The sequence below is a fragment of the Drosophila ananassae genome, chromosome 2L, assembly GCF_017639315.1.
Source record: "Drosophila ananassae strain 14024-0371.13 chromosome 2L, ASM1763931v2, whole genome shotgun sequence".
NCBI lineage: Eukaryota > Metazoa > Arthropoda > Insecta > Diptera > Drosophilidae > Drosophila > Drosophila ananassae.
The window spans coordinates 3376997-3392474 of NC_057927.1; the positions used below are offsets into that span (position 1 = coordinate 3376997).

General features: G+C 39.3%; 5 protein-coding genes across 7 annotated transcripts; 4 read left to right on the forward strand and 1 right to left on the reverse strand.

The window, feature by feature from the left end:
- Positions 1-51: 51 nt before the first annotated feature.
- On the reverse strand, positions 52-2027 carry LOC6500068 (arrestin domain-containing protein 17). Of its 2 annotated transcripts, none has more exons than XM_001953244.4 (5): positions 1811-2027; positions 1519-1674; positions 1245-1453; positions 438-1032; positions 52-378 (listed from the first exon to the last, which is right to left on the reverse strand). In XM_001953244.4, the coding sequence occupies exons 1-5, from the start codon at positions 1920-1922 to the stop codon at positions 131-133; spliced, it is 1320 nt and encodes a 439-aa protein (XP_001953279.1). In that variant the 5' UTR covers positions 1923-2027; the 3' UTR covers positions 52-130. The 2 variants fall into 2 exon arrangements, with proteins under 2 accessions (XP_001953279.1, XP_044570236.1); XM_044714301.1 differs by having other exon boundaries at positions 53-378; positions 1519-1778; positions 1848-2026.
- Positions 2028-2465: 438 nt separating this feature from the next.
- On the forward strand, positions 2466-6230 carry LOC6500466 (arrestin domain-containing protein 17). 2 transcript variants are annotated; one of them, XR_006506932.1, is made up of 4 exons: positions 2466-2676; positions 3276-4334; positions 4394-4770; positions 5973-6230. XR_006506932.1 is itself a non-coding variant. In XM_001953245.4 (3 exons), exons 1-3 carry the CDS (start codon positions 2562-2564, stop codon positions 4651-4653), a joined length of 1434 nt encoding a protein of 477 aa, XP_001953280.1. In that variant the 5' UTR covers positions 2466-2561; the 3' UTR covers positions 4654-5042. The 2 variants fall into 2 exon arrangements, 1 of the variants encoding a protein (XP_001953280.1); XM_001953245.4 differs by lacking the exon at positions 5973-6230 and having other exon boundaries at positions 4394-5042.
- A 215-nt stretch (positions 6231-6445) lies between these two features.
- On the forward strand, positions 6446-9213 carry LOC6500467 (arrestin domain-containing protein 3). Its single transcript, XM_001953246.4, has 4 exons — positions 6446-7050; positions 7555-7904; positions 7965-8520; positions 8578-9213. The coding sequence occupies exons 1-4, from the start codon at positions 6939-6941 to the stop codon at positions 8844-8846; spliced, it is 1287 nt and encodes a 428-aa protein (XP_001953281.1). The 5' UTR covers positions 6446-6938; the 3' UTR covers positions 8847-9213.
- Positions 9214-9323: 110 nt separating this feature from the next.
- Positions 9324-11697, forward strand: LOC6500468 (arrestin domain-containing protein 3). The gene is made up of 4 exons (XM_001953247.4): positions 9324-9871; positions 10352-10689; positions 10742-11294; positions 11358-11697. Exons 1-4 carry the CDS (start codon positions 9760-9762, stop codon positions 11540-11542), a joined length of 1188 nt encoding a protein of 395 aa, XP_001953282.2. The 5' UTR covers positions 9324-9759; the 3' UTR covers positions 11543-11697.
- Positions 11698-11828: 131 nt separating this feature from the next.
- LOC6500469 (arrestin domain-containing protein 3) lies at positions 11829-14046 on the forward strand. The gene is made up of 4 exons (XM_001953248.4): positions 11829-12047; positions 12496-12806; positions 12875-13430; positions 13494-14046. The coding sequence occupies exons 1-4, from the start codon at positions 11936-11938 to the stop codon at positions 13916-13918; spliced, it is 1404 nt and encodes a 467-aa protein (XP_001953283.3). The 5' UTR covers positions 11829-11935; the 3' UTR covers positions 13919-14046.
- The last annotated feature ends 1432 nt before the right edge of the window (positions 14047-15478 follow it).

Consider the following 15478-nt stretch of genomic DNA (forward strand, 5'->3'; position numbering starts at 1 on the left):
ACTCAATCTCTTGATTGCACTTGCCGGCTTGTGTTTGATTAGATAGTGCCCAACCCAAAACAAATATTGGTCATTGCAGACACTCTACAGAGGTACTTTATTAGTTTCTTAGTTTATTAAAATTAGTATTTTATAGCCAAGTACTTCTGTCCAAGTCCTCATTGACATAACCACCTTCAGTCTTGATTACCTTGGGTCTGACAATCGGTTCATCTGATTCTCCTGCCAAATCAAACACAGCATATAATGGCGTAAAAGTTATTTTTTCAGAAGGAATTTTGGACTCTTTTTTTGACTTTTTAACAGATTTTTTCTTGGATTTTTTAATCTTTTGCTCAACTGGAACAATGTGCTTCGCTTCGAGAAAATGAGGAGGTGCTAGAAAGGGAGTTATTTGAAATTATAAAAATATACCCCAAAGTAAAATATACACTTACGAATCGACGGATCACCAGCCCAAGGATTTGGAGGACTAACGAGCTCCTCAGACTCGTGTTCTTTAATCAAAATCAGTGCCTTGGCATCTAATTGTTGCGGCTGGAGATCGGCTCCCCAGATCTTTGGCTCCTTTTGCAACTGACTCGTCAAGGGGACACTTCCAATAGTAACAGGTGTGTGCACTGAGTGCTTCGCATGGCAACCATTGACCCTGGCCTCCGCTTCTACTTGGTAACCAATCTGAATGATGCTGCAAAGGTTGAAACATGTTGGCGGTGTGGCAGGTATCTGCAGATCAAAGGTAAATTGTTTGCGACTATTTGTGGCAACACCGTCGCCTGTCTTTTCCACCATCACGAATCGATCTTTATTCGTGTCCGCACTAGGGGGCTGACTGTAGTAGATTACCACCATGGCCAGTCGAACAGTAATATCCTCCACAGTAACACGACTGTCATTGGACACTATTACGTCCACCGGCACGGTCTGGCCTGGCACAAAGCCACCCTGCGGCAGGGAGAGGCGAATACTAAGTGGGGCAGACCGGCAGGGAAAACAGCAATATGTTCTTTGCGATTCCACTTGGGTGGGCACCTAAAAATATAATTTACATTAATTCAGTGGAATTAATTTTTGTTAATTTAACGCTTAATTTAATGGACACATTTCCTTGAAAACTTTCCCAAAGTCTCTTTAATAATTTAGAATCCTACAAACTTCTATTTGTATTCATCCATCCATCCCACCCATCCCGAATATTTCAATCTTTGGCACTTTAATTTTCTTTAAATATTTAGCTCTCTCACCCTCAGCATCATGCTTTCGGTATTCAAATCCATCACTTTGAGTACGGTTAAGGAGCGACTGAAATTCTGATCGAATTTCCAGGGCCTCAGAAATCGCACGTTGGCCAAGTACCGGACCCGGCCGTGGGTTCCCACGAACGAGGAGGGACAGGTGACGGGCAGCTGACAGGCAAATCTATACGTGCTGGTGCCTGGCTCGATAATCACCTCTGAAATGGAGCTTTGATTCAGCTATCTGTGAATTTATGATGATTTATCGTCTTGGAGCACTCACCAATGCTGCTGCCAGAGCCGTAGAGATAGGCCTTGGTGGCCATGTAGTCCACATGGCCGTTGAATAATTCCCCACTGGACAGATCGTCCTCCTCGGCATCGAATTCTGGGTCAGCCCAGTGGGTTTCGGCATATCCTTTTATCTGCAAAATTACAGCTACCCAAAAAGCAAAAGGTGTGTTGTCTATAATTAGAATGCACTCATAATCCAATTAGGGATCCACTCGACAGTAAAAAAAGTTCCCCCTCGAGTGCAGATAACTGAAATGGGGAGGAATGAGTCACAGTCTTACCCTTAACTGGTTTTGGCTTGTCAACTTTGATAACCACCTGCCCAGAAATCAATTGGCCCGCGTAGAAAATCCCCCGGGGGTTATTGAAAAATTCAATCTCACAGATTACCATCGTTTAGCGGATTGATTTGGGCTGATAATCCCGGAGCTAGTGAACTTTTGCCCTGTCTGCTCAGTGTCTAGCAGCACACTGAAGTCCACACGCTGACTCTATTTTTATTTAATTTTGTTTTTTTGCAGAATTATTTTACCCCACATTTTTATTTTATCTTATCAATGCGATACGTATTCATGTATTTAAACACAAATTGGTGTCGGTTTTCGAGGAAGTATTTACATATGTAAGTGACAAAAATGCCGGTAATACAAAATTGATGGGGCTTTGCTATCAATAAAAAATAAACTTTCCCAAGGCTGAGATAACAGTTTAAAATATAAGTATTACAAATAGTTACAAGAGGGTACCTTGTCATATTGCTACTGAATTGATTTGTTTGGTGAATATATTTCACTCAATTTTGTGGCATTGCCAACTTTGTAGGGGTTTAGCACTCGCTCAGAATAAAAAAACATTGCAGTGGCTTTTGTAGAGAGAATTAGGGCGATAAGATAACCGCGGCCAATGGCGAATAAGCCCAGTTAACAAGCCAGATAAAATTTAGTTCACTTTCAGCGGCGAGTGCGTGCGGACCGCTCGCAGGAGTAATATTAATTCTGGAGGAGGTTCGGCTAGGAAAATTCGATCGCCGTCATGTCGAAGAACTGCATGATAACATTCGACCAGAATGAGCACGGCACATACTTCACGGGCCAAGTGATAACCGGCAAGGTAATCGTCAACCTCAACAAGTCCAAAAAACTGCGCGGTAAGTAGGAGCAACTACGATCTAGGACTATTTTACATTAAATAGTACATAGTATATAGTATGGGGGCTATCTAGGCCTCTTCTTATCTTATCGCATCGGATAATGTCAGGTTTGCCAAAAGCAAAAGTTTCAACAAACCATTCAAATGGGTAATTTAATGATAACCATGCGGACACTCGAAATGTGCGATAATTGATGATGGGGCCACAGGCTTATGGATAGTGCTTGTTTTTTTTCTGCTCTGTCTGTTTGGTGGTTTTTTTAGATTTGAGGAAATGCCCGAGGTAGTTAGTCATACTGCCAGTTAGTACACCGCCTGTACACCGTTGTTTCCACCAAAACTAAAAGCGCGGATAGATTTATTATTTTTTTAAACGTTTTTATAAAAATTTGATTCACTCCCAAAACTATTTGTTTATTATACAAATAGACAGAAGCCATTGTGCACATTTTATGGCCTGAAAACTTGTCGAATAAAATAAATTGTTTACTCCCCTGTGGTCTTCCTTTAACGTGTAAACTTGGAAAAAAAAAATTTCAAAAATGTTTGCCTTTTAAATAGATAAAAATAAATTCAAATTTTTTATTCCATCCACAGGAATAAAACTACAAATAAGTGGATATGCACAGGCCCACTGGCGAGACCGTAGACATGGCCGCCCCGTGGCCATTCAAAACCCCAAGAAACGCGTTAAGCGTTTATTCAGCGGACGGGAGGACTACATAGCCTCCACCACGTTTCTCATAGGCTCCGAGCAGGGCAGTACTTTCAACATGGAAGCCGGCACTTATACCTACTCGTTTGCCTGCCCCATTCCCAGCCACTGTCCTTCGTCCTTTGAGGGTGCTTTTGGCCACATCCGGTACCTCGCCAAAGTGACTTTCCTCAAGGCCGGCGCTTCCAATCGCACCCACAACGTTGGCTTCACGGTTTTGAAACTTTTAGATCTGAACCAGGAAAGCAAGATGCTCCGGGAACCGTCCAGCAACGAGAGCGTGGAGTACTTCTGTCTTATGCACACGAAGCCGGTCAACCTAAAGGTCACCTTGCAGCAGCAGGGCTATGTCCCCGGCCAGTTTATGCTAGTTCACGCCCAAGTTGAAAACAATTCCAGCTCGGACTGCCGGAAACTGCTAATCATGCTGCACCTGAGGGCCACCTACACAGCGGATATGCCGTCACTGCGCACCTGTTCCGAGAAGATAATGCTGGTGAAAAGGGAATGCGGCGCAGTGCCACATCACAGCCAGAAGACGTACACGGAGACCCTAAGGATCCCAGCCACGGCCCCCACCTGTGAGCACCTGTCCAAGGTAGTACGGGTGTCGTACGAAGTGCGCGTTGTGGCCGTAATGAACTGGCTGATGGCCAATCCACGGGTGGTACTTCCCGTAACCATCGGGAATGTACCACTTGCCACGGCGGTGGCGGGACCGGATTTCCTGCCTGTCAACGCCAATGCTTTCGCCACCAGTAGTCCGTTGCCGGCTGATCTGCCTTGCACTTCCACGAGAGCCATGGAACTCGCCCAGATGGCCGCCACCGGTGGGGTGAGCAACTCCGGCTACGAACTCTCCGAGGATCTCGAGGACTTTGAGCTGCCCGAGGACGGGGACGATGAGCTGGAAACTACAGACGAATTCGTCCCAGAGCTGCGTAAGTAAAACTAAAGCATTTTGAAAGCATTGTGTAATTGAAACTATTTTGTTTCCCAGCTCCACCAACCTACGAACAGGCCATGTTCATGACCACGGACATTGCGGATACGGATGCCAACACCGTGAGCGAGACGTCTCACTTTACGCCCCGCTATCCCGTCTTCGATGTGGACACCTTCCAGAGTCCGCCACCAAATCCGCCGCAGAAAAAACGACGTCGCCGCCGGAGACGACCCGCCGATCCCGGACAGCAAAAGACCCGCCCGGAGAAGCAACCAGCGGAAAATCAGTTCGTGGAGTCGCCCGTGCAGATTTAAAAAAGCCTTATCACGGAAAATCACAACTCTATAGTATCTTATCTCGGCAGTATTTATTTCTTTTTCGGTTCGCCAGAGTACTAACCAAACTTTTAATATACACATGCATACAGATTGGTAAATAAACAAACAGCCTTATAAAAATGTCTTGTGAGTGATGTGCGATAAATTGCGATAATACCCTAGGGTCTAGACACTGAAACTCAAGCAAAAAATGTCTTTATCAAAATTGTTTTCCTGTGAGTTAAAATAGTACATACGTATTGCTATTTATATGGTTTTATCGAGAGGAAATGGTGTTTTAATTGAAAAATAGAACTCGAAAAAATATTATATTATAAACCAACAAATAAATTCATTTTTTTATGCAAGGATGTCTAACTCATGAAGCCCATATCGTTTTCAGAACTTTTTCTTATCAAGAAACTAAATTTTTTTTTGAAAGAAAACAAAACTCTAATCTAATGAAATAAAGATAAAGAAAAATTCTACGTCATTCATTTTAATGACGTAGGTCAAAAATTGTATCCAGTATTATAATTTTATATTCCGTATATAAATCCTATACTTGATGAGTATATGTACATATGTAAGCAGAGTCGTAGCATCAGAGTCACAGTCCACATCTTCAAAGATGAAGGAAGATTAAAAGTACACAACATTTATTTAAGAAAGGGTGGGGTACCGGTTATCATGTTTATATGTACATATAACCGCTCCGTTCATCCTTTCAGTCCAAGGTCCTTTTCATTTTCCCCTAACCACTTAACATCCACAGCTTTAAGTTTTTGCATATCTAGAAATCTTGTAAAAACAAAACCAATTTATTATTAAGCGGTCTGCATATTTTTTTTGCTATGGTTTCCATAATTTTTGGTCTATATTAGTTTTTCCCTAGTGATTAGTTCCACGAACATTCAAACAAATGAAATTACCACCACGCGCGAATGAGTTTGTTTCGCTTCCCTAAAACACATAAACACCCAAACAAACATTGCCCTTGAGTGGCAATTTATTGTGCCTTCCAAATTATGTTGGGAACTCAAACAAAAACAAAAAGCTACCCCAAAGATATTTATTTATGGGTATCCAGATACATATATATGTATTTCTATGTATCTTAGAAATTTCAAAGCCATACATATTTCATTTATTGGGTTAGGCGCCGGTTAAATCGATTTCGGTTGAGTTGGTATAAATTAGTTTCTATCCCACTGTTGCTTCATCAAATTTGTAACCGGAGAATGTCTTTTGTATTCCGAAACTGCCTTACTGCAGCATATATTAATAAATTATCCTTCTTTATCCCTTTTTTGCAGAGATTTATAGACACATTGGGAGCTGAGAATATCTCCAAATGGACAGAATGACCGTTTTGCAGACCACATATGGACGAAAGAAAAACTTCGGAGGAAATGTCTGGCCACACGAAATGCACATTAAGGACTATTGACCCACTTTTATAGGAATCACTGGGGGCAGGGAAAGTTCGAAAACATTTTTAAAATTGTATCCTAAAACTTTTAAAAAAGATCTTTTTCTAAATATTTGTAAAGAAATAAAAATGTATCTTTGTATTTGCCAATCTTTTTTTCATCTTCGACTAGTTGTTTACAAAATAAAGAATACCTGTGTCAAAACAAAAACTTTAGTAGTAGACTTTTATATAAGAGAACACTAAAAGCACTCTCTTTTATTTTTTCAACTGAAACCCTACCTTTAGATACATACTTTCGTAAAAGTGATGATGTCATAGATCAACCACTATTAGGTGGCCGTGGCCGTTCAAAAATATTCTCATTTGGAAGTTGGCGCTTGTTCGGTGCGGAGAGCCCTCCCATTAGTTTACATTAGTCTTATTTTTGACCTACAACAAATATATTTTTACAAAATTACTAAAAAAAATGGCAACATTTTATTACAAATATATTTCAAAACACTTCAAAAAAATATCAGAAATTTTAAAATTTGTGTTTATATTATTATTTTTAGCTTTTATAAGAGATCCCAAAAAGCTCTCTCTTTCTCTGGCCCCACAAAAGATTCTCCCCTGCTTGTTGGAGTTGCGATGTCACAATCTCTCATTTTTCTGAAAATCTCCCAGAAACACTATTTCACTAAGGTTATTTGTAAAAGCTTTCATTTTAATTTCATTCCTCCTCGGACTCGGAGCAGATTCGGATTTTTTATCATTCTATAGATTGTAGTTTTAAAAACCATTAATATTTAAAGTCCAACCAACTTTTTAAAAACAATTTAACTTAGTAGATAAGTACCGGTTTAAAATGCCATCCACGTGTGTTTTTGAGTTTGATCGTCGAGAGCCGATTTATTATAGTGGTGAGACTATCAATGGAAGAGCTATTCTCACCACAACATCCAGAAAATCTGTCAATGGTAAGAATTTAACAATGAATTATGGTTTCTTATCGCAAGGGCTTAATGATAATCCAATCTTAATAAAAACCAGAAAAACCCAGAACTGGTTTCTGCAAATATACGACCTTTGTACACGTATTTTCCATTGAACAAAACGTGTCGATACACTTAGATGAGCATACAATTTGGCAAGAATTACGAAACCTGCATAATTTTTATCTTTTATTGCTTCCCCAAACAATCAGTAAAAAAATGTGTCGTAGGGAAGCCACTTGTAGCTTAGAAAGCTTAAAAAGCAACAAGTATTTCTTACAGTGGTTAACAGTATCGATTTTTGTGTAGACCTTGAACTTTATAGATTAATCAAAAGTTTAAAATTTTGTTAAAATCATAATTGAAAATAGCAATTAATATTGTATTGGCAGTTGTTTGTACATAATTACAAAAAGCTTGCGAGAGTAAAAGATCTATTAAAAGACATTGCCTTTTGGTAAAACTATAAGTTTCTCAATTTTTTTTCAGAAATATACATTCATTTCGAGGGCGAGGCCAAAGTAAGATGGTCTGAGCAGAAAACTAGCAGAGCGAACGGAATGACCGAAAACCGCAAGGACTCCTTTCGGGGCAAAGAAACCTACCTGGATACCCGAACTAATGTCTTTGGATCTGGAGAACTAGCTGCTGGCAGATATACCTATACATTCTGTATTCCTTTGCCACTAGGCTGCCCCTCTTCGGTGGTCGGAAAGTACGGAAAGATATCGTATGAAATCTCAGTTGTTATAGATCGCCAGTGGCGGTTCAACAATATTTTCAAACAGCCTTTGACGGTGCTCCAGACCTATAATCTAAATATGAGTCCTCAGCTTTTGGTGGGTAGTCATTAAATTTTAAAAAATTTTTTAAATTTTAATGTGTGAATTATTCCGCAGATGCCCTTAGTTCATGAGGACGTCAAGCACTTTTGCTGTTGGCCCTGCACCTCGGGTCCTGTTTTTTCCACCTTCACAGTACCCTTTGGCGGCTATGCTCCTGGACAAAAGATCCAATACATCTTGAAGATCGATAACCAATCATCTGGTAATGATTTGAGTGGCATTGAAGTTTGTTTAAAACAAAGATACAAGTTCCACGCTCAACATCCGTATCACAAAACCCGCGAAACAGAAAACATTCTACACAGGAGTTCGGTGGAAGAACGGGTATTGCGACTCTCTAAACGGATAATTGAGGGCACCCTGCATATTCCATCAGTGCCGCCATCCTCCCGAAATAACGGAATTATTACTGTTGACTATTGTGTCATTCTAACCATCAAGATGGGTGATTGTGCAGTGAATACAAATTTCAATATTCCGCTTGTCATAGGGACCATTCCCCTGATCCAAAGTGCGGAAAATCCTAGAAGAGCTGCGGAATGGATACCAGAGACCCCGGACACGCCGTCTGATGGTGCTGCGGATTTGCCCCCCAGTTATGACAATTGCAGTAAGAGCTACAAACCATGTTAAAGTATTTCTACTCATTTTTATATTATTCCTCTAGTACCACCTCCCTTCGAGGAGGCAACGAGATTTGGAGAGCATTTCATAGACATCGATGTGGATGACCACAACCGGACTGATGACTTTGTACCCCGATATCCGATGTACACAAATTTTGCCCAGCCTTCGGCTCCACCACCGCCTGAGGATAATGGTGACGTGTCTCTAATAAACTCAATTCCTGTTCTTTCGCTGCCGCATTCTGCAACTGCAGCATCTAATCCACGGAATTCAAATGAAAATACAACAACCTATGGCTGGAATACTTAGAGGAAATATGAGACAGATTAAACCGAAATGTGATGAATCGAATAACCTAAGAACAAATGCAATAGAATGGTTTCTTTTTGCACTTCTATTGATATCACTTTAAAAAATGTTTGTGTAGTACTTCATCCGCTGTTACTACGTTCAATAAGTACCCATTTGCATTTTTTATTCTTTTATTAAGGGAAGACTTATCTTGTAATAATAACCCTAATTATTTTAAAGTACTGCAGAATATTCCTGCTGATCTTGTTTTTTTCGAAAATGGATTTTGATCCGCATCTCTTTATTTATTCTCCTAAATTTTCCATGACTACTATCTACTAAGTTTAGGTACATTGCAAAATAAACACATAGTTAGAGTTCTGTATATATATACATTTTGAGTAACTTACAAGCTTGTGATAAAATAATATAATTGAAAGTGCAATAAATTATTTCAAAGATAAACGATCTTTTACATGGATTCTACAAAAACTGGCCTCAGATACAGATAGAATATCTAAACAATTTAATAGCAGATTGCATAGATTTTGTTTATATTTTTATATATCAGATTAAAATTTTTAAAAATTGTTTTTCCTTGGATGCTTAAACTTATTGTTTACAAACAGAGGAACAATGCTACCTACCGGGTCCACAAAAAAAGTTTGTATTCATTAAATACCTAAAGCTCTCTCTTTGGAATTTGGGTGTTCTCTTCCGTATATTAAAAAACTGGAAGTAATGATGTCACATTCTCTTCAACCGATTCCGTCGAATAGGCCGGTACCTCAAAAATAAGTTTGCATTCCAATTTCGTAACTTGAAGCAAAAACACTAGGATCAGTGCGCTCGAATTAAATTATAATTAAATATATATTGTTTTTTTTATATTTATAAGTTAGTAATTATTAAAAATTGAAAGATTTCCTCGATGACATCGACGTGCAGTTTTGAATTTGATCGCCCAGAGGAGGTGTATTATAGCGGAGAGATAGTTCGAGGACGAGCTCTTCTTAATATATCGTCTAACAGGTCTGTAAGAGGTAAGATTTAATATCAAAGATACCAGGACTAACTCAACTTAAGTTTTAAAGGACTCACTTTCGTTTCCCAAAATGCCAAGATTTTTAGGAGCTCTTTTTAGCTTTTTTTAGAAACAAGCAAAAAAAAATCAAAACAAACAAAAAAGCTTCACCAAAAGTACGTATAACCTCAGGCATATGGATATATTTTTTCGCTTAGGAATGCAAAAGAGAGTAAAAAGTGTTTGTTTGTAAATAGTTTAGCCACAAGTTGGTTGGAGTTCCTGGTCGTTTTTATTCATTTCCCTGTTCAACAAAAACACACTACAAAATTAGCAACATAAGCGAATATTCAAATTTTTGTGGATTACTATTTAAGCTATGAACTTGGTAGCCCCCACCAAGCCTCCTGTAAAAAAATAAAACGCCGGAAAATGTTTGCTTGCTTATTATATATTCAAAGGCGTAAATGACAAATAATTTAATACTCTTCCCCCACAGGCGTTTATATAATCCTTGAGGGCGAGGCTAAAGTACAGTGGAATGATGATAAAAATTCACAGGACTTTCATCATGGCTTTTATTTCAAAGGAAATCAGTCTTACCTCAACCACAAAATAAGGGTCTTTGGATCTGGAGATCTAACAACTGGCATCCATACATACGAATTCAGTATTCCTTTGCCTCTAGAATGCCCATCTTCATTGGTTATGGAATACGGCAAGATATCATATGTGATATCGTTGCTTATCGATCGTGATGATCCTTACAACAACCTTTTCCAATACCCGTTGACAATCCTACAGAACTACAACCTTAATTTGAGTCCCGAGCTGATGGTATCCCGATCTAATAATTTAATAAGTTTCATTAATAATATCAATTTTTCAGACACCCTTAGTACATGAGGACGTGAAACACTTATGTTGTTGGTTCTGCCGTTCCGCACCAGTTTTTTACACTTTTATAATACCTTATGGGGGCTATGCTCCTGGTCAGAAGATCCAATACATTATGAAGATTAATAACCAGTCAACTTACGATGTCGATGGCTTTGAAGTTAACCTAAGACAAAACATCAACTTTCGGGCTCAAGTTCCCCAAACTAAAGAACGCAAGTTGGAGAAAACCCTGAGTCACAGTCTTCAAAGGATGTCGGTTCGTCGTCTTTCCAAAAAGTCTTTCACCGGACTACTGGACATCCCTTCTGTACCACCCTCTTCTCGATATGAAGGTATCATTTTGGTTCAATATTTCGTTTCCGTAATCATTTCAATGGGGGAGTGCCACATGGATTCGGAATTTGAAGTTCCCATAGTCATTGGCACAAGTCCTTTTCCTCAAAGTGAAGAAGATACCTCCATTTCGCAGTTGTTTGACACTGAAAATTTTGGTACGCCGCATAGTGTTTCTTCCGATCAGCCACCAAGCTACGACACATGCAGTAAGTTTAGTTTTATTTCGTTTATTCAGAGATTACTAAAATTTCTGAAAATGTACCCACCAGAACCGCCAAACTATGAAGAGGCAAGCCGGTTTCGACCTCGATATCCGATGTTCCTGCCCACGGCTCCTCCCCCACAACCGGAGGATGAGATTTCTGCTTTATTTCAGACTGATACCGATCGTCGACAAGATATTGAAGCCCCCAAAGATGAAGCAAAACCCTACGGATGGTCGCTTTCATCCTGAGATTATTATATTTAACTAAATCAAACTATCTACTAAGTATAAACTAACTACCTCAATAAATATTAAAATCTTCTGTAAGAATTCTCGAAAGCTTAAGTATTTTTGTTGAACCTCGTACGTTAAAAAAGCGAAATAAATTGTACAAAATGTTTAAATAGTCCTGCATCTTTTTCTTTGGCTATATAGATACCTGAGTTCTCTCCTTGGCTCTCTTAAAGTGATGATGTCACTTTCCGAATCTCCCAAACCTGCAGTTTTTCTGGAACCTTTCATAAAAGTTCTCATTTCTGTTGCGTCGCTGGTCGTGTCCGGTAGCTACCATTGCTATCATTGCTGTCGTACTTAATTATAAAATTAAAGCGATATAAACACATCCATAAGACCCGGCAAAAAATGCCCTCTGGTTGCACGTTTGAATTCGATCGACGAGATCCAATATACTATAGTGGCGAAACAATTAATGGGCGTGCTATTCTCAATACAACATCAACCAAGTCTGTAAACGGTAAGCGTAAACATATAAACAAGCTAAATAAATAAACAACTTTAGCCAAGTGAAAGCAAAAGGGGTTTCTTATCACTGCAGTTGAATGATAATGTAGTAACAGTACGACTAAAAGCTTTTCTATACCCTAAAGAATATTGTTTATTAATCTAAATAACTGATACACGATGAGCTAAGCCTGCCCCCTGTCCCCCTCGTTCCATCATCACCCACATTGTCAATGTATTTTTTTTTTGCCTCCTCTAAATTATTTCGGCAATCCAAACAAAAAACAAAAAAGCTCCCACTGACAACTTTATATATATTTGGCACACACATGCATGCTTGTAGCTTAGAATTAAATTGAGAGAAAAAATTCGCCAAATTTTGCACAAAAAACATTCGCTACAGTTGAATCGATACACTCCAAAATTATATAGAAATATTTTGTACATTTTATTCTTCGCAGAGGTTTACATTCTCTTTGAGGGCGAAGCTAAGGTACGATGGGATGAGCGCAAAAGTAAAACTTATCATGGAAGGACCCGATATTACACGGAGTACTACCGAGGAAGGCATACGTACCAAAGTTCGAAAACCACTGTCTTCGGATCCGGGGATATGGCTCCTGGCACATACACCTATAACTTCAGCATCCCATTGCCCCTGGAGTGCCCTTCCTCGATGGTTACCAAGTACCAGTGGAAGTTTAATAATATTTTCAAACAACCACTGACGGTGCTGCAAACTTACAATCTCAACATGAACCCTGAACTGTTGGTATGCCTGAATACAATTTTACCGCCTAGATAAACACTATTCTATTATTTTTAATTGTTATTTCACAGATTCCCGTGGTTCGCGAGGACATAAAATATTTTTGCTGTTGGCCCTGCAGATCGGGTCCTGTGTTATCCACTCTGACCATACCCTTTGGTGGCTATGCCCCTGGTCAGAAGATTCACTTCACCCTGGAGATTGACAACCAGTCATCCCGGAGCGACCTTGATGGCATCGAAGTGTGTCTAAAGCAAAACTACAAGGTCACTGCTGATTCTCCATACCACAAATCTCGCGATAAAGAGCACAGACTGAATGAAAGCAACCAAGTGGAGCGAGTACTGCGAAATAGTAAGAAGGTCATTAATGGAACCCTGGATATTCCAGCTGTGCCTCCATCATCCAGGAACGATGGCATCATTACGGTGAACTACATGGTGGGTCTGACCATCAACATGGGGGACTGTGCTTGGGATTCAGATTTTGACGTGCCAATAGTCATTGGCACTATTCCACTTGTACAGAGTGCTGCGGATCCCAGTCATGCCGCGGAGTGGATACCGCAGGTTCCGGCAACACCACATGGTGCTAGTGCTGATCTACCACCAAGCTACGACAATTGCAGTGAGTAAAAAGTTTAAACACTTTTGAAAAACATTTTTTAATCATTTTAAATTGTTTTGACAGAACCCCCGACATTTGCCGAGGCAGCCTCTTTTGAAGAGAAATTTGTCGACATTGATGTGGATGAGAACAACCGTACAGATGACTTTATACCGCGATATCCGATGTACACAAACTTTGCTATGCCCTCGGCTCCTCCACCCCCTGGAGAGAGTGTAGATTCCCCTTTGTTAGCCACTCCGGCATTTTCTATGCCGTATCCTCCGGTTAACCAACCGGCTTATCCTCCGGCTAACCAATCGGCTTATCCACCAGCTAACCAACCTGGTTATCCACAAAGCTACCAACCGGGCTATCCACCAGATAACCAGCCGGGTTATCCGCCTGTTAACCAACCACCTTACCCACCAAGCTATCGGCCACCCGCTGGATACCCAAATCCGAACAATCAAACCACCTTTTCTTTTGGCTGGAACGCTAATCAATGAATAGTTACCTCAATAGATCGTAACCAACTACCTCAAAAACAATCTTTAAGTAATTCATGAAAACTATGTAAAATAAATTTATCTCAGGTAAACTATGTAAAATAAATTTATCTCAGGATAATTATAACCAAATATCTACATTATTTATTTGAACAAACCGCCTTCAAGGATATTTAGAATTTCAGTGCTGCCAGACTTTGTACTTAGTCCTTGCCTGTATAAAATGTCCTTAGTGAACAACTACCCATTATTATGTCTCCAAAAATATTTAACGAAAGAATTTCGAACAAAAACTGCGGCAGAAACTCGGTAGTGGCGCTAAAATTTTACATGTTTTATACATTCTACATGAAACGAATAAGATTAACAAGATTGTTAAACATAATAAGGGATGTTTTTACAGATGTTTTGAAGGAAATACACGAGAAAAAAATTAACTAAATATTTTTCTTAAATTTTAAACAGATGGCAAATCCATCGACACATCGTTTAGGTATTCCGTTCAAGAATCGGATGAATATTGGCAAAGATAAAGCTATGGCTGGGAGCCATATTGACCTTCCCATGCAATATCCACATTTCAAAGGGGATATCCCAGAAAAATGTATAAAAAATATAAAAAATATTTTGTTCTCAGGTTTTGATGGAAATTGATAGAGAATCCACCTTCAAATCGTTTAAGTTATTCCGTTCAAGAATCGGATGAATATTGGCAAAGATACAGCTGTCGCTGGGAGCCATATTGACCTTCCCATGCAATATCCACATTTCAAAGGGGATGCCCCAGAAAATTTACTGAAAAATCTAAAAAATATTTTGTTCTCAGATTTTGATGGAAATTGATAGAGAATCGATCTGCAAATCGTTTAACGTATTCCGTTCAAGAATCGGATGAATTTTGGCAAAGATAAAGCTATTGCTGGGAGCCATATTGACCTACAATCCATATCCCATACAATATCCACATTTCAAAGGGGATGCCCCAGAAAATTAAATGAAAAATCCAAAAAATATTTGTTTCCTAGATTTTGATGGAAATTGATAGAGAATCGATCTTCAACTTATTTAAGGTATTCTGCTCAAGAATCAGATGGAAATTGGCCAAAGTAAAGTTATCGCTTGGGGCCATATTGTCCTTCCATTATTCGGCCGTAACTTACGAAATTTGGTTCATGTATTAGTTAATATTTTAGGGTTTTGCTTACTCAAATTAAAATTTTTAGTTGATGTTTATATTTTAATAGAGTGTCTCAGTTAATTAGTAGTATCTTAGTAATTTATTTTCATTTGCGAAAAACAAATCTTTCTGCAATATGCGTTTTGTGATTCTACAGATACTTCGAATGTCAATTCATGTAGAAGTGGATTAGCTGATACCAGTCGGTGAATAGCCACAAGAGTACGGCTAAGTGGGCTAAGACAGAGTCCACTCTCTTACCTGTCCGAAGACGATACAGAGACGAAGAGAGACTCAAAAGGTGGTCTCAGGTGAGCGGGCTTAGAAAAAGAGAGCTACTGACTTCCACTCGCCGAAGTCGACTAAAGTGGAAGTCGAAGACA

Excerpts from the sequence above, each read along its gene's own strand:
- LOC6500068 (XM_001953244.4), bottom strand. The coding sequence starts at position 1,922 with ATGGTAATCTGTGAGATTGAATTTTTCAATAACCCCCGGGGGATTTTC. Across the intron at positions 1,675-1,810 it reads CAAGCCAAAACCAGTTAAGG|CTGTAATTTTGCAGATAAAA; the intron begins GTAAGACTGTGA and ends CTTTTTGGGTAG. Across the intron at positions 379-437 it reads GGCTGGTGATCCGTCGATTC|CACCTCCTCATTTTCTCGAA; the intron begins GTAAGTGTATAT and ends CTCCCTTTCTAG.
- LOC6500466 (XM_001953245.4), top strand. The coding sequence starts at position 2,562 with ATGTCGAAGAACTGCATGATAACATTCGACCAGAATGAGCACGGCACA. Across the intron at positions 2,677-3,275 it reads CAAGTCCAAAAAACTGCGCG|GAATAAAACTACAAATAAGT; the intron begins GTAAGTAGGAGC and ends TTCCATCCACAG. Across the intron at positions 4,335-4,393 it reads CGAATTCGTCCCAGAGCTGC|CTCCACCAACCTACGAACAG; the intron begins GTAAGTAAAACT and ends TTTGTTTCCCAG.
- LOC6500467 (XM_001953246.4), top strand. The coding sequence starts at position 6,939 with ATGCCATCCACGTGTGTTTTTGAGTTTGATCGTCGAGAGCCGATTTAT. Across the intron at positions 7,905-7,964 it reads ATATGAGTCCTCAGCTTTTG|ATGCCCTTAGTTCATGAGGA; the intron begins GTGGGTAGTCAT and ends ATTATTCCGCAG. Across the intron at positions 8,521-8,577 it reads CCCCAGTTATGACAATTGCA|TACCACCTCCCTTCGAGGAG; the intron begins GTAAGAGCTACA and ends TTATTCCTCTAG.
- LOC6500468 (XM_001953247.4), top strand. The coding sequence starts at position 9,760 with ATGACATCGACGTGCAGTTTTGAATTTGATCGCCCAGAGGAGGTGTAT. Across the intron at positions 10,690-10,741 it reads ATTTGAGTCCCGAGCTGATG|ACACCCTTAGTACATGAGGA; the intron begins GTATCCCGATCT and ends TCAATTTTTCAG. Across the intron at positions 11,295-11,357 it reads ACCAAGCTACGACACATGCA|AACCGCCAAACTATGAAGAG; the intron begins GTAAGTTTAGTT and ends TGTACCCACCAG.
- LOC6500469 (XM_001953248.4), top strand. The coding sequence starts at position 11,936 with ATGCCCTCTGGTTGCACGTTTGAATTCGATCGACGAGATCCAATATAC. Across the intron at positions 12,048-12,495 it reads ATCAACCAAGTCTGTAAACG|AGGTTTACATTCTCTTTGAG; the intron begins GTAAGCGTAAAC and ends TATTCTTCGCAG. Across the intron at positions 13,431-13,493 it reads ACCAAGCTACGACAATTGCA|AACCCCCGACATTTGCCGAG; the intron begins GTGAGTAAAAAG and ends TTGTTTTGACAG.